Source organism: Protopterus annectens, chromosome 3.part0 (assembly GCF_019279795.1).
Source record: "Protopterus annectens isolate FY-2018-M chromosome 3.part0, PAN1.0, whole genome shotgun sequence".
In the NCBI taxonomy this organism is placed as follows: Eukaryota; Metazoa; Chordata; order Ceratodontiformes; family Protopteridae; genus Protopterus; species Protopterus annectens.
Genome location: NC_056731.1, coordinates 1,519,904,703 through 1,519,927,635, shown reverse-complemented (window position 1 = coordinate 1,519,927,635; position 22,933 = coordinate 1,519,904,703). Strand labels below are relative to the sequence as shown.

The window sequence follows — 22,933 nt, the reverse complement described above, 5'->3', positions numbered from 1 at the left end:
CAGCCTCACAAACTCGCAGTAACCTTACATCCTCATCAGCCTACTTTCTCCCACAGTTTCACAGATTAAACCATATTAAGTATTTACAAAATGGACCCTATTTTATGTAATCTTGCAAAACATTTTCCACACAATCCTCACTACCTACTACTACTACATGGCAACATTCACCCAAACCCAGGGCCTGGCAATACCTTCCCTGACTCCCATTCTTCCTTCACCTCTATTTCCCATACCCCTTTCACCTCTATTTCCTATACCCCCTGTTCTTCTTCCTCAAACTCTCTTCTCATTGCCCACCTCAATATTCATAGTTTAAATAACAAAATTACCCAACTTCATGCCCTACTAGACTTTCATTCCTTTGACATCCTATGTCTCACAGAAACCTGGCTCAAACCAGTTACCAAAGACAATGATATCATCCCTCCAGGTTATAACATCCTTAGAATTGACCGTCCTAACAAAAAGGGTGTGTGTGTGTGTGTGGGGGGGGGGGGGGGTAGCGATATTGTTTAAATCCGAACTACAGGTAACCTCACTAAACACTCAACCTCCCTCACCTAGCAATGCTGAAATCTTAATATCTAAGCTCCAAATTAATGCTAATAAATCTATATACATCATTTGCTCTTACACCCCCCCTGGCAACAGCATAAGTACTCTTGAAAATATTCTTAACTTGGCTTTCTACATCATTCCCACAAGAAACCATTCTCCTTGGAGACTTTAACATTGACTGGAACTGTTGTATTTCTGACAAACCTAAGTCTCACGTTAATCTCTATGGCTAATATCAAACTATCACCGACTCTAATAGAACCCATAAACACAGCAACAACCAAACTACCTTAGACTGGAGAGTAGTCGACAATAACCCCCAATCTTACAAAATAGGCATACTTCCTGATGATATTAGTGACCACTCTTACCTTTATAACTAGACAAAAGATCACCATTCCCACTCCACTAAACTTTAGAACCACCCGGAACAAAAATAACGTGTACCTAGGTAACTTTCAAGCAGAGCTAAAAGCCTGCAATTGGTCACCCATAAAGTATCTACCTCTTAATGAAGCGGTCTCTCTCTTTTTTTTTTTTTTTTTTTTTTTAACAATACATTCCTAAAAATCCTTGAGCACCGTGCCCCCTCTCGTACTATTAAAATTAGGAACAAACCTGCTACCTGGCTCTCAAATGAGACCTGAGAAATAAAATCTGGAATATATGGAGAAGTACCAAAGACCCTATTGATTAAAGTGTAGCTATCATTTCCAAGTCTTTTGGATTAAGCACTTGGGCTTCAGACCAGTTGTTTTACATTAGGAAGGTTTGTGGCCTGCACTGTGGTGGCAGGACAGGTAGCTTACATCCTTCTAAGTTGGGAACTGCTGATTGAGAGCTCAGTGTCTGTTATTCTAAAAGTGTATTAGTTCTGGTTTAAGCACTTGGGCTTCAGGCCAGTTTTTTTACATTAAGAAGGATTGCGGTCTGCACTCTTGTGGGAGGAGAGGCTGGACTCTGCCCTTCTGAGCAAGGAATTTCTGGTTAAAGGCTTATAGTGCCTGCATATTCTAACTGTTTCTTACTGAAATTGGTACATCTTGTTTGCTGTAGCATAGACTAGATCCAGGCCTGCTGAATCTAGCTTTGTTTGTATGCTTGTTTGTTTATTTCCCTGAAATGCTAATTCCACCTAAAACGCGGCCTTTTAGCACTTCTGTGGATTCCTAGTGATATCTTCATTGCTTACTGTACTTATTTCCTTGTTTCACTTGAAAGAAAGTTACTGTTTGTCATTTTTGCATTTAAGTTACCTGTAACACATTGCATTTAAGTTACCTGGCACTTGCTCACTAAAGCAATTATATAAGTCAGCTCTAAAAAAATTAAAAGCACTACACCCTCACAAACTCCCCTTGAGTACCTTGTTCCCCATTGGCCCTTTTTTTCAATTATAAAGGAATTCCCAATACTATTCTAGCATGTCCAAAGGTCCAGCTGGTGAATCTGGGAATCTTGAGGCAATGTTACAACTGCCTCATGTACACAGACAACCCTCTCCTCCTCCCAACAAATTCCAACACATGTGAGAGATGCAACCATATAGCCAAACTGGAGGCTAAGCTCTCTCAACTCAGTACTGGCGTAACCAGTCAAGAGGAGAAGGAAACCACACTCACTACAATTCTAGTCTCACATAGACCTACCACGACAACAAACCAAACACATAAACACACAAAAACATACTCTGAGGCTCTAAATAAAAATCTGCCTAAGCAGCAGAGACCTCCAAAGCAGACACCCAAGCAACCGCTACCCCAAAACAAAACCCGTGCAACACATAGCTCACAAAGCCAGTGTGCCGAACAGTCACAGCCCTTAAGGCTAAACAACACACCTGATACACTTGTAATAGGTGACTCTATCGTCAGGCACACTGGCGTCCCACTCACCAGGCTGAACAAGGAGAAGGTCACGGTGAGCTGCCTGTCGGCTAGGATCCGCCATATAACACAAGCACTCAGGTCACTCCAAGGCAAGTACAAATATGACTCAGTCATTGTCCATGCTGGTGTGAATGACCTGAGACGTACTTCCCTGGACTACATGAAAAGAGACATAGAGGAGCTCTCTGAGCATGTAGCCCAGGCTGGTATGACCCTGACCTTGAGTAGCATCTTACCCTCACCAAGAATGATGCCACAATATGAAGACAAGATGATCAATTTCAACAATTGGCTTAAGTGTTGGTGTCATTCAAAGGGGATCCAATGCCTGTCAGCCTGGGATGACATGCTCGACCAGCCACGATGCTTCGCTAGGGACGGCTTGCACCTGTCACCCCTGGGCTTTCGGATATTGGCAAAGGCTCTTGCTACCCCCATAGTGCCTTTTTAGGCAAGGCTCAAAGACAAATCCACCTCCATAGGTATCACAAGGGATAAGAAACTAAGAGTAATGCTACTCAACGCCAGAAGTCTAAACCTCAAGATGCCTTTTCGAAACTCTCCTTAGCATGGAGAACATCGATATCTGTGCAATAACAGAAACCTGGTTCAAGGCTCCCGAGAACACCCCAGCACTACCAGGTTATACCTCATACCATGCTTTTCAGCCCCAAAACTTGGACCAAACCACAAAAGGAGGGGGAGTATCAATATTCGTCAAAGATACCCACACCTCCAGGTTGGTGGCACAGCACGCAGCATCAGAGACTATCCATGTGCAACTAACTGAGGGTAAAACTGCCTTCCAGTTTATAGCCTGCTACAGACCACCCTCCCAAACACAGGAACCCCACTCGGCCTTCCTGAGAATACTGGAAAATATGAAGGTCTCTCCAAACACCATTATATTGGGCGACTTCAACTACCCAAACATAGACTGGGAGCATTACTCTAGCTCCAACACCCTAGCCCAAAGGTTCCTAGAATTTATAAACTCAAATGCTATGGAACAACTTGTTACCACTCCCACAAGAGGAGAAAACATACTGGACCTGATCATCACCAACATGGGGACACTATGCTCCAGACCAGAAGTGTATCCCTCACTGGTAAGATCAGACCATAAACTAATCTCACTGGATATTCACATTCTGACCCCACCTCCTGCCCAGAAAACCACAGTGAAAAACTTCTCTAAAGCAAATTTCACATGCCTCAAAACTGAGGCAAAATCCTTCAAAGCCCCTGGGCCTGTGGAAAATACGGCCCAGACCGCATTCTATGAACACCTTCAGGAATGCATGGATCATGCAATCCCAAATAAAACCAAGACCCAATGCTCCAAAGGCAGACGTCCTGTCTGGTGGACCCCAGCCATAAACAAACTATACAATAGAAGGAGGAAGCTACTACATGATAGAGCAAAATCCCAAAAAGGGAAGGCATCTCTGATCAGTATTAGCAAAAAACTACGGGCACTCATAAAATCGTCTAAGGCCAGCTTCGAGAGTAAAATTGCACAGGACACCAAGGATAATCACAAGGCTTTCTTTAGTTATGTTAGGAACCTGGGTGGGATTTCCCAGATATGCTCAGAATTAGTCCAAAATGCCAAAAATACACCGAGCCCACAGACATTGCCAACAACCTAGCTGACAGGTTCAGTGCAAACTTCTCCCCCCCCCCTCCCCACCAAAAGGGCAAATATCTATCCCAACAGAGTGCTGCCCCCCTGACATCTCAGATGCTCAGGTAAGAGCCGCCCTCTCCAAAGCAAAAAACACAGCATCAATGGGACCAGATGGTGTCCCGGGCTGTGTCCTACATGAACTCCAAGAAGAGCTAAACCCAAACATAAAACTACTGTTCAATCTTAGCCTTACTACAGGATATGTACCCAAAGAGTGGCGTACAGCAACAGTGGTCCCTCTCCACAAAGGTGGTGCCTCAACGGATCCTGGAAACTATCGCCCCATAAGCCTGACTAGCTTGGTCTGCAAAGCTATGGAAAGGATCATCATGGACCTCATAAATAAAGATATTGGGGACCTACAGACACTGGATCGTACCCAGTTTGGCTTTAAGGGCAGATCCTGCCTCTTAAATCTGGTTGATTTCTTTGAAACAGTCACCAAGGCCATTGACGAGGGGAAGGTGGTCCACACAGCCTACCTGGACCTCGCAAAAGCCTTCGATACAATACCCCACTCGGGCATTATAGATAAGCTCACCAGCTTAAATATATAAACCCCTATGTCACTAGATGGGTTGCAAACTGGCTCAAGGACAGAACCCACATGGTTAGAATTGCTGGAGCCATGTCAGACTTCAAACCAGTTACAAGTGGCGTCCCACAAGGCTCAGTCCTGGGACCTCTCTTGTTCGGTATATATTTCTCGGTGGTACAGGCCAACACGGAAGGACTGTGGCTGACCAAGTTCGCAGATGACTGCAAACTGGGTGCCATAATCAACTCTCCAGCCGATACAAGCATCCTCCAAAAAGGCCTCATAGAAACAGGCAACTGGTGCCAGAGCCATGGCCTCAAGCTAAACACCAAAAAGTGTATAGTCATCCCCTTTGGCAAAAACAGTGCCCACAAATTACCACATAGGTGGTAATCCATTAAGTACAGAAGAAGTCATTAGGAACCTGGGGACCCAAGTTGATAGCAATCTCTCATTTGACAACCACGTGGCCAAAGTGGTTAGAAAAACATTTTATATAGCCCACCTAATCATGAAGGGATTCACATCTAGATCAGGGGAGGTCATCGTGCCTCTTTACTCATCCCTCATCAGGCCCATAATTGAGTACAATGCCCCTTTTGGGATGTACCTTACCAGACACCTGCAGCAACTGGAAAGACCCCAAAAGTACCTCACCAAGAGGATCAAAGGGCTCAAACAGATGCCATATGCTGCCCGGTTAAAGAAACTCCAGCTCTACTCAGTGGCATACCGCCTGCTCAGAGGCAGTCTGTGCCTAACGTATAAAGCCATGTCCAACCCAGAATTAATGGACATGCTGCACCTCAGAAAATCCAAATCCCATCGAGCTACTCGCTCGAGAGACTTGAACCTCAGCATTGAAATAAATAGGACATGCTGGAGGGACAGATTCATAACCCAGAGGCTCCCTTCACTCTGGAATAAAATCCCAGTCCAGGTTAGGCAGAGTCCCACATTGACTCTCTTCAAGAGGAATCTTGATGAGTGGATGGGAGATCGTAGGTTTACCCCGGCTATCACTTCTGTGTCACTGTTAGACAGAGGCACAGTATACTAACCTCAAAAAAAGGCATAGCAAAATTAATTTAAAATGGGTGGCGAAAGCCAAACACACTCTGGCTAGGCTTATAAATGCCCTAGGGCAGATAGCCTAGTATGAACCTATAACTTTTTAGACGGCTCAGGAATGCCACTAAAAAAAAATCAATATTCCTCGATAAAAACCATTACCTTAAATTCCAACAAACCCAATATCTAAACCCACAACAATTCTGGTCAGGATTAAATTAAATTACTCCATCCTGGACAAGCCAAAACACCTACCCCCTCTAACTTGACTCATAATTCTCCCAACCAAATTGCTGATATTTTTAACAAAGTTTTTTTTCAAAAACTGTTCAATCTTTAGTAAATACCTTACCACCTGTTACCACCACTGACTCACCCTTACCAACCACCCTATCCCAAGTATTACAACTGCAGCCTGTCCCAACATCTCTCATACACTTCCTACTTCTTAAGCTTAAACCATGCACTCAATCAGCTGACCTCCCAGCTGTATACCTTCAAATGACAGCTGGAGTGCATGCCTACCCTGTTTCCATCTTAATTTAACAGAACCATTACAGAAAGTTCTATCCCATCCCTCTGGAAAGTCTCGTATATTATCCCACTGCATAAGGGTGGGAACTCAAATGAACTCTCAAAGTTCCACTCCATAGCCCTACTTTTCCCCCTTTCCAAAAATTATGGAGAGATGTATTCACAGTCGGCTACTTGATCATCTCCTCCAAAACCACCTGCTAGTTGACTGCCAGCATGGTTTTAGGCCTTTCCATAGTACAACTGCTCTACTATCCTTTTCTGACTGCATTAATAAACATCGTAACAACCGCTTACTGTCCTCAGCCCTCTTTATTGACTTCTTAAAAGCATTTGAATATGGTTAATCATCAGTTACTGTTAAACTCACTCAAATCACTTTCACTAGATACCCAGACAGTTAATTGGTTCAAGTCCTATCTAGGAAATGGACAACAAGCACTCCTCTAAACTATCTACTCTTCTCCCTAAACTCTGGGAGTCCCTCCCCCAAGGCTCTATTCTGGGACCCCTCCTCTTCACCATTTTCATAAATGATTTTAAAATCTCCCTTCCACAAACCACCTGCATACAATATGCCGATGACTCGACATGAATATGTTCAGCCTCCTCGCCTGCTGGACTTCATTAGAGTACCCAAGCAGTATTTACCTTAGTTGAAAACTGGTTCCATCAATGCTGTCTCCTCCTTAACCCCCAAAAAACTAAATTGGTACTATTCTCTCCCACTCAGAAATCTCCTGCTATCAACTTCACAATTACATCTAATAATGGTACTGTAATAACTCCGGACACAACCACCAAACTTTTAGGTGTAACGATCATAATCTAAACTTCGGCACACATCAACCTAACCATTTAAATCTGTTAATAAAAAACTTGGTTTCCTCTACAGACTTAAACCCTATCTCATACCTCTAGCTAGGACTGCTATTGCCCGAACTCACTTAATCTCCACCCTTCTCTATGCATCCCCAATCTATACCAACTTATCCAAAAATAATCTTCATAAGTTGGAAACAGCGTATAATAACATAGCTAGATTTGCCACTGGTGCCCCTTTTCAAACCCACCACTGCCAAAATCTTAATTTGCTAGGATGGCTGGAATTACAAAGCCAGATTCTTTTCCAGCAACTTACTACTATACACAAGATCTTGCACCATCCCGCAGATACACCCATACTCTCTACCCTCATCTGCCCATATAAAAATCTAACAACCCTTCGATCAGCTAATGTTACTAGTAGCTACCCTAAAGTCAACAACAATTCTGAAGATAGCTTGTTCTCAAACTCTATTGATAGTTCAGTTGGAAGAGTGTTCCAAGAGTTAACAGCCCTTTCTTCTACCCCAATTTTCAAGAAGCAATTAAGAATATTCCTTAAAGCCTAATGGCTTTGCCCATGCACAAATCCTGACTTGACACTTTCTCCCCTAGCAAGACCATTCTTTACTATCTATCTTTAACGTGCTATTTCAGGTGCTCTGATATTCTCTATTAATTCCTACTGTAGTAGCTCACCTCCTAAAGTTTGGTAAACTTTATAAACAATGTTACCCTTAAAAACATTTTTATTTATTTATTTATTTTTTAATTAATCCTTTTACTCAAAATGTTTAACTTATTTAGTCTGGTATGTTACTGTAACAGTACTATATACATGTTCCTGTATTTGAAATGTTTTACCTGTCTGACATTATCTGTATTGTATATGGTCAAGATTTCGGTCTAAAATGTGGAGCTTTTCTCCCCGGGCCTCCGCTGAAAATGGGCATGCATCCAGTCGGACTATCCCGGTCAACAAATGTAAAATAAATAAATTAAAAATAAATTCATCCCTAGTCTGCTATAGCTTCTCTTAAATAATAAAATAGAATTCATGAAGTGGAGTACAGATAGCCTGAATTTAGCAGGTCTGTCCATTCCATACAGTATGAACATGTAATTCTTCAATAAGATACATCTGTAACTTTTATGTTTATTTCATATTTCCATCTCCCCCAGATGAGTAGTACTTGTGTTTTTGTAACCCTGTTCAGTACAGTACAGTGTGAAGCACCCTTTTGTGTGTCTGTGCACGTCATTACTTTGAGAGGGGTGAGATTCCCCCTCCTCCAATTACCTGTATGGGGTGATCAGTGAATGCTTCTCTAACTCTTAATGAGATCTTTACCATTTTGCATGCATCAGATTTTGCATAACTTTTTTTTATCCTAAGTTCAGTAGTATAAATTGAGGGTTTTGAATCTATTTGCAGTAGTTTTTCTGCCTCTGCAAAATAAATGATTTTAACTTGCTCTTGGTTAAAAAAAAAAAAAAAAAAACTACAGTGCTGGCAGTTAGGTTGTGACCTCCAAAGTCTTAGAATTTTCTCTAAACCAAACTGTCAGCTGTATGGTCCTTTTTGTTATAATAATCCACATATCATTAACTGAAAAAAAATGTATGTATTAACTTTGGAATGCATTAATGTTATTTTGACTGTATCTAATTATTTTTGCTCCATTTTAGGGATGCATAACTCTGGAAAATTCAGAAACTGCTGTGTTGCGTGCTCCTAAAGGTTCTTGTACGATGAAAAACAGCGAGAAAGGAATTTGTGAAGCTGTTCATAGATTTACATTTACTCAGGTAACTGTCTTTTTTCTGCCTTACTCTTAGCAGATTTCATCTGGAAAAAACACATCACCTGTGTTGATTCTTGCATTAATGACTGCTTCAGTTAGGGAGGGGTGTACTTCAAGATGTGGTATCAGTTAGTTTTCATCCTGTTATACTCCTTAGAAGTTGAGACAAAAATAGTTGATGGGCAAACTTTTTCCATTTAGATTAGTGTATGTGGAAGACTTGATCATTAAAGCAAAACATATGAGTATTTAGTTTTTTGTACAAAGTTGTGTACAAACAAATTACAGAATAAAGCTAAATTCTGGATATTGCAGTGGTGAAGTACAATTAAGAGGTGTTTAAAGAGAGCAAAAGCAGTCTTAGTGTTCTGGAAAAGTGTTTTGGCCAGTTCTGATCTTTATCATTTCTTGCTGCTGCACTGAACAGAAGTCCAACATTAGCCACTGCACTACCATTTCTTTCTGATTGTATGTAATTCAGAAACTCAAAGATATGCAAACCTATACTGAAAATGGGTAATGTTGGCAACCTAGCTTTATATGTATATTTTGGTGATGCTGGAGGGGACCACTGCCAAAACTATTGAGCCTAAAAGAGAATGTTGTTTTAATGATCATTCAGTGGAGTGTGTGATCTATACGAATTATCATGCTGAATGATGAGTACAGTGATGACCTTGTATAAAGATTTGTGAGTTTTGTTTGCACAGAATTGATGTTCTGCACTACTTATCCATGTCATTCATATTAAGGAGTGTCTATGGATATGGATTTTCCTATTTCTAAAATGGTGCCAAATTTTTACTTGGCCTGCCAAAGATATCACTTGTGTAAAGCTTATGTGACTCTGCTCACTGTAATACAAAACCCAGTTTACATTTCTTTGGGCAATTGTGTGTGTGCCAGTTTACACTTCAGCAAGGTAGCCTTTCTTTTAAAGAAAGCTAGTGCTGCTGCTTAACATGTGACCTACATAAGAGTTTTTTTTTTTTTTTAATAGGATCATGCCCATGTTTAGACAAGTCAGCTCCCAGCAGGGACACAGGTGGAATCCCAGGAGTGTATTTTCTATTTCCCATCCATTTATCCAGGTTGTGCTTAAAAAGAAATAATGAGGTACTCTGCTTGCCATGGAGAGGGAGTCTGTTCCACAGATGGAGGAGTCTCTGGGACACAAATCGTTCCCGCCAAGAAGTTCTATTGATATCACAGACCAGGTTGAGGTCAAGCGTATGGGCTGGTTGAGTTAAGCTTGACTTGCGGATATGCAGCAGTCCCACCAAGGTGGGGTCTGAGATTACTTTGTATGCCAGACAGAGGCCACCTCTGAGGAGTCTGTATGAAACTAAGTAGAGGGACAGGGCTTTTAGCCTATCTGTGTAGGATAGTCGTTTGAGGCCCTGTATCCTCCTTTTGAGGAAACTCTCTGGTCTCTCCAGCTGCTGGATGTGCTTTGCCAGGTACACACCGAAAGGGGCGTTTGGCCCTATAAGGGAAGAATACAGAGATCTTATGACCTCTTTGTCCCTGGATGAGATGCCCTTACTTATGAAGTGGGCCATGTAGAAAGCTTTCTTTACAATGGAAGCAACATGATGGTCAAAAGTTAGGTTGCTATCAACCTGGGTGCCCAAAGCTCTCACTACTGATTTGTGTACTTAGGACATGTGATAATATTGTGGGGACGTCACTCTCCCCAAAGGGGGGGGGTTAATTTTTTGGCATTCAGCTTGAGGCCATGTTTCTGGCACCCGTTATTTGTTTGGGACCCTCTTGGAGGGCATCCACATCACTTGGGGATTGATGACTGCACCCAGCTTGCAGTCATTTGCAAACTTTGTTTGCCATAGCCCACTGGTTTTGGCCTGCACCTCAGAGAAATATATCCTGAATAACAGAGGCCCCAAGACTGATCCCTGGGGTAAGCCACTCGTTATGGTTCTACTGCTTGAGGTGGCTTCCCCTATTTTGATTAGGTGGGTTCTGTCAGTGAGCCCGTTTGCTTACCCATCTGGTAACCTATGGATTGATGCCTAGTTGAGAGAGAGCATCTACTATGCCCGAGTGGGGAAGAGTGTCGAAGGCTTTGGCCAGGTTAAGGTAGACTGTGTGTACAGTCTTCCCCTCGTCCATGGCTTTGGTTACCTGTCTCAAAGAATCAACCAGATTTAATAGACATGACCTTCCCTTGACAAAGCCAAACTGTGTTGGGTTGAATATTTTGAGGTTGACAATGTCCCGGTTAATGAGGTCCATGATAATCCATTCCATGGCCTTCCAGATCAGGCTAGGTAGGCTGATGGGGTCTGTAACTTCCTGGATTGGTGGACGCTCCACCTTTGTGTAAAGGGATGACAGTGGCTGTCTTCCACTCAGCTGGGACAAAGCCGGTACTCAGGCTTTGGTTGAATAGGGTGCCTAATGGTGCTGCAAGCTCATGCCTGTTTTCTTGTAGAATGCAGCCGGGGATGTTATAGGGTTCCATGGAGGCTGTATTTTTTTCCTTTGAGAGGGTAGTGTGACCTGTTCCCTAGTGATAAGGGGTGGGGGGCAGGTACTGGGGATGTCCTGATTTACTGATAGGAGGGAACAGAGGAGAGAAGTTGTCATTGAATCTGTCACCCAGTAGATTGGCTATATCTACCACATTTGTGTTTGTGGTATCCTTGACCACTAGTTCTGAACAGATATGCCTGCTTCCTTTGAGATTGCGGACATATGAGAAGGTGGCCTTATGATAGTCTCTAGTAGATGTGGCCAATTTAGAGGATTTCACTACAACTCTTATTTGCTTGTTCAGGCTAAGGAGAGATGGCTTGCAATTGGGCACCTGCTCCTTCTTGGTCCTGGACAGCATTATTTTCCTTTTGTTATATAGGTTATTTATTAGCAGATGTCCACCAGACAGGTTTACTCTTCCTTGCAGATGATTTTGTCCTGTCAGGTATTCCTGATTCCATGCATCCATACAAATGCTCGTATAGTTCTGTGTAGATTTGGACACTGGTGCCAGTTTCTACAGTGGGGGAAGGGGCTGTGAAGCTGTTTTATACCATCCCTCAGGAGGTTGTAATCAGCTTTGGAGAAGCTCCTTTGATTTTCACAGTGTGGATGATTCTGCCTCCTTCTTCTCCTCCTGGGGATTTTTTTTTTCAGAGACTTTTTGAAGTCAGTTGCTGATTGGCCTACCAAGGGGTGGGCGTATCCTTCTTATGATTCCCCCCGGTCTGGGGTAGGTCTAGGCGTCCGAGGGGCAGCTCTTTCAGGCCTAGAACAGGGGTTCACCTGCAGGGTCTTTCAGAGGTCAGTCGGGTAACAGAACTTACCCCAAGACCCACCCAGCTGCAGAGCAGGGAGCCTTCTCGTCTGGCAGCACCTTTGGGAGGAAGGTTGGCGACAGATGGTATACACCAATACGCAAAGGTTACAGGTTTTATTTCCACTTGCTCCTTTCAAAGGCATACTTGAGCGTTCCTCCCTCAGCAAGAATAGAGGCTCCTGAACAGATTTCTCTGCTGCTCCGGTCCTCAGACCAGATCCAAGTGGGCCTAAGTCAGTGGGCCCTGTTCCTAGTAGTACCAAAGAAGAGGGAACATGTGGGGGAGGCCAATTTTGGAGTTATCTATCCTCAACACTTATCTGGACATTCCTTTGTTTGACCCTAGCTAGAGGGGGTCAGGGGAGATGGTGACTTTGAAAGTAACTGCTTTATGGTTGGATCCTACCATGGAGGATAATACTGTAGAGGGTACTGCAGTGGTTACTCATGTTGGTTAATACCAAGTCCAAGATGCTGTCACCTCTTGTGGGGGTATCGACTAGCTGTTGCAAGGCATTTGCATTGATAATATTGAGGAATCTCTGAGCATTTGTGTTCTGGCATGATTAGTTTTTCTAATCTATGGTTGGGTAATTAGTCACCCAGGATTGTGGTAAAGGGTTTAAATCTTGATTTGAAGAGGTCTAGATAGGTGGAGTGGGCATCTTAAATTTGGGGGCCTGTAGCTAGCTGTAATTTTGAATAAGGGTCTTGTCAAAAGTTAACTGCACCTGGAGTGTCTCCTGTGTGTCATACTGTTTGTCGAGCCTGGAGGTGTGTCTCTTTAATAGATATTGAAACCCCACCTCCTTTGGCTTTGCTGCCCACATTTTGGGGTCTGAATGTATGATAGGATGAGTAACCAGGTAAGGCTGGGATGCTCTCAGTAGTTTTGAACCAGGTTTCTGTTACTGCACAAATGTCAGCATCTTCCAGGGTTAAGAATGCTTGCAATGAGTGCAGTTTCATGTTTAGACTCCTAGCGTTTAGCAGCATGACTTTTTAATTTGCATTTTTGTTGGTAGCATCAAACTCATGACTTTCCTAAAAAAAAAAAAAAAAAAAAAAAAAAGGCACTATGGAAGAAGCAAGGGCCTTAGCCTGCATCTTTGGGCTTCAGGCAATCTGTAGCAAAGCATCATGGTCTGTCAATCATATCTTCCCAGGCTGTCTGGCATTTGATCCCACTGGAATGACACCAGAAACTAAGCCAATTGTTAGTCAATCATTTTCTGTTTGTATTGCAGCATCATTCTGGGTGATAGAAGGCTGCTTATGGCTAGGGACATACCTGACTGGGACAAGCATTCAATGAGCTCAATCAAGTCTCTCTTCATATAGTCCAGGGAGGTACATCTGAAGTTGTTCACATCAACTTAGACTGAATCCTAACGTTGTTGAGAGACTTGAGTGCATGTGTGATATGGCCAGATTTTGCCACCTGACAAACTGAACATGACTTTCTCCTTATCCAGCCTGGTGAGCGGCACATCTGTGTGTCTCGCAATGGAGTCTCCTATGACTAATATGTTGGGTTTATGGTTAGACCTTTTAAAAAAAATGTCAACATTCGTCAACAAAGAAAAAATATATAGGCTAACAGGAGGCATTGATGGATACATGTGAGACGAGCACAGTGTAGGAGATGAGCACTCAAAGCCACAAATTACAGTGCTTGGTGAGAGAGAGGTTTTTTAAGCTTAGTGCATTGCCATATAAAATGGGTTTTAACATCTTAAACAAGGTCTCTGTTATACTTTATGTGCAAAGTTTAAACTAGAGTTTCATTTAAAGACTGCCCGTTCTGAGTTACTGATATTAGACCATATAAGTTTTGGTAAAATTACTACACTTCAAGTTGATGTAAAAACGTTCTAAGCCCTGTTGGTAATTTTGCATTATATGTAGTTTTTCAATTTTATGTTAACATTTAGATCTTTGGACCAGAAACTACTCAAACAGATTTTTTCAATGGCACAATGAAGGACATTGTCAACAGTTATTTGACCGGGGAGAATGGATTAGTCTTTACTTATGGTGTTACCAATGCAGGAAAAACCTTCACTATTCAAGGTAAGTGTCGTTTCAGTTAGAATAGTTTCTTTTTACATAAATGTGAAGGGAATGCGAAGCTTGTGAAAATTTAAATCTCAAAAGAATGCAGCTGGAGTTAAAACACTAGATAATGCTGAAAATTTAAAAAGCTATGATTGAATCACATGTTCATGTACTTGGAAAATCCACTTGCAGCCATTCATTAACAATTTTAACCCTAATCTAGTTGTGAAAGTATGCAGTCAGATCATGTGGTGTACCTTGCGGTGTGCTTTTAAAAGCATAGGTTGTAATGCTTCTCATAAAAAGTGCCTTAAAGGACAATTGCACCCCAAAACTGAAAACTACTGTTTTATCATTTCCTGACATTCTGTGTAATACTAATGCATCAAAACCACTCTTAAATATCTAAGTTATGTCTTAAACTAGCTCTTTTGGGACTATCCTCCTGATGTGATTGATTTTTTTTTCAATTTAGTCTCGTTCCCACAATGCATTGTGTCCATATAATGACTTTGTACATGTAATAAACAAAGCGTTTTCTGCTGTTCACTAAAGTGACAGTGATGCGAGTCACCTGGCTTTTTAGATGGTCTCTGCAGAATGTCAACATTGCCTATATATGAGATTTGGGTGACATAAATTGAAAGGTGAATATTTAATACAGCACACAGTGAAACTAGACACTTTAAGGACCTAGGTATATGGGTAGATCCAGCTTCGAGTTTTTCTAGTCATGTCAACCAATTGGTTAATGATGGTTATAGAACTATAGGTTAGACAAAAAGATTCATAATGTCTAGGAAATCAGAAAAGATTAAAGTCATTGTTTCTCAGTTACATAAGACCTAAACTTGAGTATGGAATAACAATATGGAAACCTTGTAAGAAAAGAAGCATGAGTAAACTGCAAAGAGTACAGTGGAAATATACAAAGGACCGCCATGGATTTGCGTTATGATAGACTAAAATATCTGAACATGTACAGTATCTCTTATAGACAGACATCTAAGAGGAGATCTCATTCAGGTATATAGGGCATTTAGAGGCAACTACTTCTGAGAATGTTTGGGGTTATCAAAAAGTATTAGGGAATCATCCGACAACCTATGTAGAAGATTCTATAAGCATGGGAAGTAAACTAATTGGTTCTCTGACAGAGTCGCTAATGCATGGAACAGAATACCAAATTACATTAAAGCAAGTACTAGTTACATGTTTGAAGTTCTGTGTGTGTGTGTGTGTGTGTGTGTGTGTGTGTGTGTGTAATATATATGTGTGTGTATAAATAAAATATACATATATATATATATATATATATATATGTGTGTGTGTGTGTATATGTATATATATATATATATATATATATAAATGTGTGTATATATATGTGTGTGTGTGTATATATATGTATATATATATATATATATATATATATATTTATAATGTGTGTGTATATATATATATATAAGTATGTATATATATATATATATATGTATGTATATGTATATATATATATATATATGTGTATGTGTATATATATATATATATATATATAGATAACAGCAGCAACAACCATGCAGTTCTTCCCAAATGAAAACCGCTCAGTTCAAATAAAGCAGTACATATAATATCCAAAAAAATCGGGTTTAATAAGTGCACACAGTAGGTAAGCACTTTCACATTACAGCTTCTTCAGACCATTAAAATGTGCAATTAATTAGTCAGCCTTTATATACTCAATATACATTCTGACATCATAATTACAACTCACAATTTAACGTGACCAACCTAACATTTTACCATAAAAGACTCTTAACATAAATTATAAAAAACAGTAGGTGGATGTCGCTGAAAAAATTTCCTGTCATAGATAATGTTTAGCTTCTATGGTACTTGTATGTCCATATAAATGTCTCATTTATATTTTTATATATTTATACTTTTATAGTAATGTTATTTTCTGTTGTGATATTTATATGGAGTTTTTTTATAATATATGTTAGAGTCTTTTATGGTAAATGTTAGGTTGGTCACTTTAAATTGTGAGTTGTAATTATGATGTCAGAGTTAATTAATACAGAGTGTATAAAGACTGACTAATTGCACATTTTAATGGTCTGAAGGAGCTGTATTGTGAAAGCGCTTACCTACTGTGTGCACTTATTAAACCTGATTCTTTTGGATATTATATGTTCTGCTTTATTTGAACTGAGCTGTTTTCATTTGGGAAGAACTGCATGGTTGTTGCTGCTGTTATCTAGATTGTTGCTGTACTCCTTATTTTCAACAGCGCAACATTTACCTTGTGCAGTGTCTGCTTGGTTTTTTATATACATGTATATAAGTGGATATATATATATATATATATATATATATATATATATATATATATATATATATATATAGTGTATGTATGTGTATGTATGTGTGTATGTGTATATATATATATATATATATATATATATCTAGTCTGTGTGTATATACTATATATATATATATATATATATATATATATATATATATATATATACTATATATATATATATATATATATATATATATATATCTATATATATATATATATATATATATATATATATATATATATATATATATATATATATCCAACCACTGGGGATGCACAAGTCAGTGCATTTCTTTGTGCGGTCCCAAGCCCGGATAAATGGGGAGGTTGCGTCAGGAAGGGCATCTAAAACTTCTGCCAAAAATTACTGATCGGAGAACTTTTCATAATTGCATACGGTTGATTGAGGCCGGGTTGCCACCAGTACTGTTAACAGGGTGCTGACTGTTGGCGAAGAGGAGAAGCGTGCCCAAAGGCAGGAAGATAGGAGGAAGGTTAGGAGTGTAGCAGTGAGGTAGGAACTTTGAATGTTTATGACTGGTATAGGAAGAAACTAGCTGATATGATGGAGAAGGAAGGTTGATATATTGTGCTTGCAAGAGACCAGATGGAAGGAAAGTAAGGCCAGGTGTTTAGGAAGCAGGTTCAAATTGTTTTATCATGGTGTGGATGGCAGGAGAAATGGGGTAGGGGTTATACTAAAGGAACAATATACCAAGAGTGTTTTAGGCGTGAAGAGTGTCTGACCAGTGATGTTTATGAAGCTGAAATTGATAGTGTAATGATGAATGTTGTTAGTGCATATGCTCCTCAAGTTGGGTGTGATGGAAGAAAGAAATTTTAGGTGAGTTGGATGAAGTTGTGGTGAGTGTACCCAATTGAGAGACTAGTGATTGGAAGGACTTTAATGGGCATGTTGGTGAAGTGAACAGAGGGATGAGGAAGTGATGGGTAGGTATGGTGTTAAGGAGAGGAATGCAGAAGGTCAGATGATTGTGGATTTTGAAAAGGATGGACATGGCTGTGGTGAATAGGTATTTTAAGAAGAGGTGGAGCATAGGGTGTACAAGAGTTGAGAAGATGCTCACAAGTTGATTATATACTATGTAGGAGGGCCAGTCTTAAGGAGATTGGAGACTGTAAAGTGGTGGCAGGTGAAAGTGTAGTTAAGCAGCATAGATTAGTGGTATGTAGAAGGGCGTTGGTGATCAAGAAGAGGAGGAGGAATGTGAAAGCAGTGCCAAGGATTAAATGGTGGAAGTTAAAGGGTGATTGTGAAGTGGAGTTTAGGGAAGAGTTAAGACAGGCACTGGGAGGCAGTGGAGAGTTACAGAATAGCTGGGTATCTACAGCAGAACTTGTAAGGGAGACTGCTAGATAGGTGCTTGGTGTGACATCTGGACAGAGGAAGGAGGACAAGGAGACCTGGTGGTGTAATGAGGAAGTAGAGGAGAGTATACAGAGGAAGAGGCTGGCAAAGAAGTGGGATTGTCAGAGATGAAAGTAGACATGAGTATAAGGAGGTGAGGCGCATTACAAAGAGAGAGGTGGCAAAAGCAAAGGATAAGGCATATGGAGAGTTGTATGAGAGATTGGACACTCAAGAGGGAGAAAAGGTCCTGTACCGATTGGCTAGACAGAGGGACAGAGCTGGGAAAGATGTGCAGCAAGTAAGGGTGATAAAGGATAGTGAGGGAAGGTACTCAAAAGAGAGGAGAGTGTGTTGAGTAGATGGAAAGAGTATTTTGAGAGGCTGATGAATGAAAAGAATAAGAGAGAGAAGGTTGGATGATGTGGGGATAGTGAATCAGGAAGTGAAACGGATTAGCAAGGAGGAAGTAAGGACAGCTATGAAGAGGATGAAGAATGGAAACGCTGTTGGCCCCGATGACATACCAATGGAAGCATGGAGGTGCTTAGGAGAAATGGCAGTGGAATTTCTAACTAGATTGTTTAATGAAATTTTGGAAAGTCAGAGGATGCCTGAGGAGTGGAGAAAAAGTGTTTTGGTACCTATCTTTAGGAATAAGGGTGATGTGCAGAGCTGCAGTAACTACAGAGGATAAAACTGATTAGTCACAGCTTGAAGTTATGGGAAAGAGTAGTGGAAACAAGTTAAGAAGGAGGTGATGATTAGTGATCAGCAGTATGGTTTCATGCCAGGAAAGAGCACTACAGATGCAATGTTTGCTCTGAGAGTGTTGATGGAGAAATACAGAGAAGGTCAGAAGGAGTTGCATTGCGTCTTTGTAGACTTGGAGAAAGCATATGACAGGGTGCCTAGAAGAGTTGTGAGTATTGTATGAGGAAGTCGGGAGTGGCAGAGAATGCGTTAAGAGTGGTACATGATATATGCGAGGGTAGTGTGACAGTGGTGAGGACTGCAGTGGGAGTGACAGATCCGTTTAAGGTGGAGGTGGGATTACATCAAGGATCAGCTCTGAGTCCTTTCTTATTTGCAGTGGTGATGGACAGGTTGACAGATGAGATCAGACAGGAGGCCCGTGGACTATGATGTTTGCAGATGACATTGTGATCTGTAGTGAGAGTAGGAATCAGGTTGAGGAGACTCTGGAGAGGTGGAGATATGCTCTAGAGAGCAGAGGAATGAGGTCAGCAGGGCTAAGACAGAATATATGTGTGTAAATGAGAGGGAGGGTAGAGGAATGGTGAGGATGCAGGGAGTAGAGTTGGTAAAGGTGGGCCGAGTTTAAGTACTTAGGATCAACAGTTCAGAGTAATGGTGAATGTGGAAGAGAGGTGAAGAAGAGAGTACAGGCAGGGTGGAATGGGTGGAGAAGAGAGTGTCAGGAGTGATTTGTGACAGGCGGGTATCCGTAAGAGTGAAAGGAAGGTCTACAAGAGTGTAGTGAGACCAGCTATGTTATATGGGTTGGAGACAGTGGCATTGACAAAAGGCAGGAGTCAGAGCTGGATGTGGCAGAGTTAAAGATGTTAAGATTTGCAATCGGTGTGACTAGGATGGATAGGATTAGGAATCGGTATATTAGAGGGTCAGCTCATGTTGGACAGTTTGGAGACAAAGCAAGAGAGCGAGATTGCGTTGGTTTGGACATGTGCTGAGGAGGGATGATGGGTATATTGGGGAAAAAAGATGCTAGGATGGAGCTGCCAGGTAAGAGGAATAGGAAGGCACAAGATAAGGTTTAAGGGCGTGGTGAGAGAGGACATGCAGGCGGTTGGTGTGACAGAGCAAGATGCAGAGGATAGGAAGAAATAGAAAGAGATGATCCGCTGTGGCGACCCTACAAGGAAAAGCGAAAGAGGATGATGATGATATATATATATATATATATATATATATATATATATATATATATATATATATATATATATATATATATATATATATATATATATATATATATATATATATATATATATATACTATATATACTATATATCTATATATCTGTTCTGGTCTTTGGTGCAGGCTGGAAGTTGTTTGACATAACTGAGCTACAAAATATAAGTATTTTTTGATTATTTTAACAGATTACTGTTTTATAATTTAATATATATAAAGCACTTTGTCTATTCAGAATCTTCAGAAATCTTTTCTGTTTAAAAACTGTCATAGCTTGTTGTCTTAGGCTATTGTATAAACTGAAACATTTACTCTGTGTAATTATGTCTTGGCTAGTGGGGGTTCGTGCTTTTGTGCCCTTGTCAAAAAGTTGTTGTTCTGGTCTTTGGTGCAGGCTGGAGAAGTTGTTTGACATAACTGAGCTACAAAATATAAGTATTTTTGATTATTTTAACAGATTACTGTTTTATAATTTAATATATAAAGCACTTTGTCTATTCAGAATCTTCAGAAATCTTTTCTGTTTAAAACTGTCATAGCTTGTTGTCTTAGGCTATTTTGTCCACCCTCCCTCTCTGTTGGTGTCTTGCTCTTATACTTGGTGGCTTTGCAGTTGCCGCCCCTACTGTGACACACCTCTGTCTAGTGTCATTAGCTCATTCTTCTTAATACAGAGAGAACATTTGATAAGGCCTTCTGTTCCTCCTTTTACCTTTTCAAAAGTAAAACAAAACTTTTTCTTCTTAGCCTGAACCTTCTTGTGTTCTGACTGTCCTTCTCAAACATATTGGAAATATACAGTATATTTCAGAGCATTTGTTATAACTGTATTTGCTATAGCCGATTTAAGTATTTTTTCTGGCTTTTGAATATTTACTGTAGCGACTGCATCTTAGCCTGTTTATACAGCTCTGCATTCTATTTAAACTGTTTTGTGTTGATTAACTGTTTTGCACTCTTAAAAGTTATTTGTTGCTTAATTTTACCTGTAGGCTAACACACTCAAGTGTACTAGCCATAAAAGCATTATAGCATTTACTGTCTGTTTTTCCTTGTCTCTGTAAATCTCTTGTTTTCCCACCTTACTGAACTAGAGTAGTCCAGTTTCAGAGTTGCTGATCCCTGGGCTTTGTTTTAGTTCCTGTTACTGATCCATTGCCTTATTAGGAAGGAGGGAAGTTTCTTTGCTTACCAGTGGGAGTGGGAAGCACTGAGCAGCCTTTTGTCCGAATTGGTGAAGTTTCAGCCAGAAACTAGTAGTCTATTGGTCGTTTTGGGCCAATTCCTAGCTCCTTTCAGCCCCCTGCTATAAAACACGTGTTTTCCAGCTTGTACCAACTCTGCACAGATCCTCGTGGTGGCCTGCAGAGTGATCCAAGCAACAGAGAGCTAAAGTGACTTTCTACCAGATATAAGTATTTTTGTGGCTTTCCCACTGTTATTAAGCTAAGCGACTGCATTTCGCCTGTTTACTGCTACTTTAAGTGATTTCTGCATTTTACACTGTTTATTGCACTTTAAGTTACTATTTGTTGCAAATTGTTTCTGTAGGCTACACACTAAAGCTAGCCGATTTACAGCATTTATAGCATTTACTGTCTGTTTTTTCCTTATCTCTGTAATAAAACAAAAAATCTCTTGTTTTCCCACTTTACTGCACTAGTGTAGTCCAGTTTCAGAGTTGCTGATCCCTGGGCTTTGTTTTTAGTTCCTGTTACTGATCCATTGCCTTATTAGGAAGGAGGGAAGTTTCTTTGCTTACCAGTGGGAGTGGGAAGCACTGGCGGCCTTTTTGTCCGATTTGGTGAAGTTTCCCAGAAACTAGTAGTCCATTGGTCGTTTGGGCCAATTCCTAGCTCCCTTCAGCCCCCTGCTATAAAACACGCTAAACTGTACTGCTGATCTAACCAGCATATCCTATAACTGAAAAGTTCATCTCTACTTGATTCCCAAGTAGACTATTCTCTATCTGTAAAGCCTAGCACTTACTCCTACAGTACTTGCACCTTGATAAAGCTCTCTATAGATAGTACCCCACCAGCCCAAAAACCCACTTCCCCGGAGTCCTTTGAAGTTCTTTTATCTACTACTTCTAGTATAATAGGGGATCAGTTGCTAGTGTCCTCTCAGCTCAACTGGTGAACCTGGGAATATTGAGGCAATGTTACAATTGCCTCATGTACTGAACAATCCCTCTCCTTCTCCCACAAAACACAAATACATGCGAGAGATGCAACTATCACGGCCAAACTGGAGGCTGAGCTCTCTCAACATAGGACTGAAGACAGGAGAGGAAGGCAACCACAATACACACATATACCCAGTCCACATGGGTACCATCACAACTTCAAATCATACACATACTCACACAAAGACATACTGGAGGCTCTGGTCAAAATTTGCAAAACAGCAGAGGCCACCAAAGCAGACACCCAAACAAATACCACCTCACGACCCAACACATGCAACACATAGACCACACAGTCAGGTGTCAAACAGTCACAGCCCTTAAGGCCAAACAAAATGCCAGACACACTTGTCATTGGTGATTCCATATTCAGACACACTGGCGTCCAGCTCACCAGACTGAGTAAGGAGAAGGTCACAGTAAGCTGCCTGTCGGGCGCTAGAATCCGCCACATACCCAAGCACTCAGGTCTCTCAGCAGCAGGTACAAATGCGACTCAGTCATTGTCACGCTGGTGTCAACGACCTGAGGCATTACCTCCTACATGGACTGAAAGGGACGTCGAGGAGCTCTCTGATTATGTAGCCCAGGCAGGTATGACCCTGACCTTGAGCAGTATCCTACCTTCACCTAGAATGATGCCACAATACAGTGATAAGATGATCAGCTTTAATTGGCTTAAATTCTGGTGTCATTCAAAGGGGATCAATGTCTGTCTGCCTGGGATGACATGCTGGACAAGCCACGCTGCTAAGGGACGGCTTG

At 40.9% G+C, this 22,933-nt stretch overlaps 1 protein-coding gene across 1 annotated transcript in view; it reads left to right on the top strand.

Moving 5' to 3' along the window:
• LOC122797103 (kinesin-like protein KIF20A) overlaps window positions 1-22,933 on the top strand; it is a 220,387-nt gene that overhangs the window by 137,535 nt on the left and 59,919 nt on the right. The window contains exons 4-5 of the mRNA XM_044065901.1: window positions 8,798-8,917; window positions 14,167-14,305. Coding sequence (XP_043921836.1) covers window positions 8,798-8,917; window positions 14,167-14,305 — 259 coding nt within the window. The remainder of the gene's footprint in view (window positions 1-8,797; window positions 8,918-14,166; window positions 14,306-22,933) is intronic.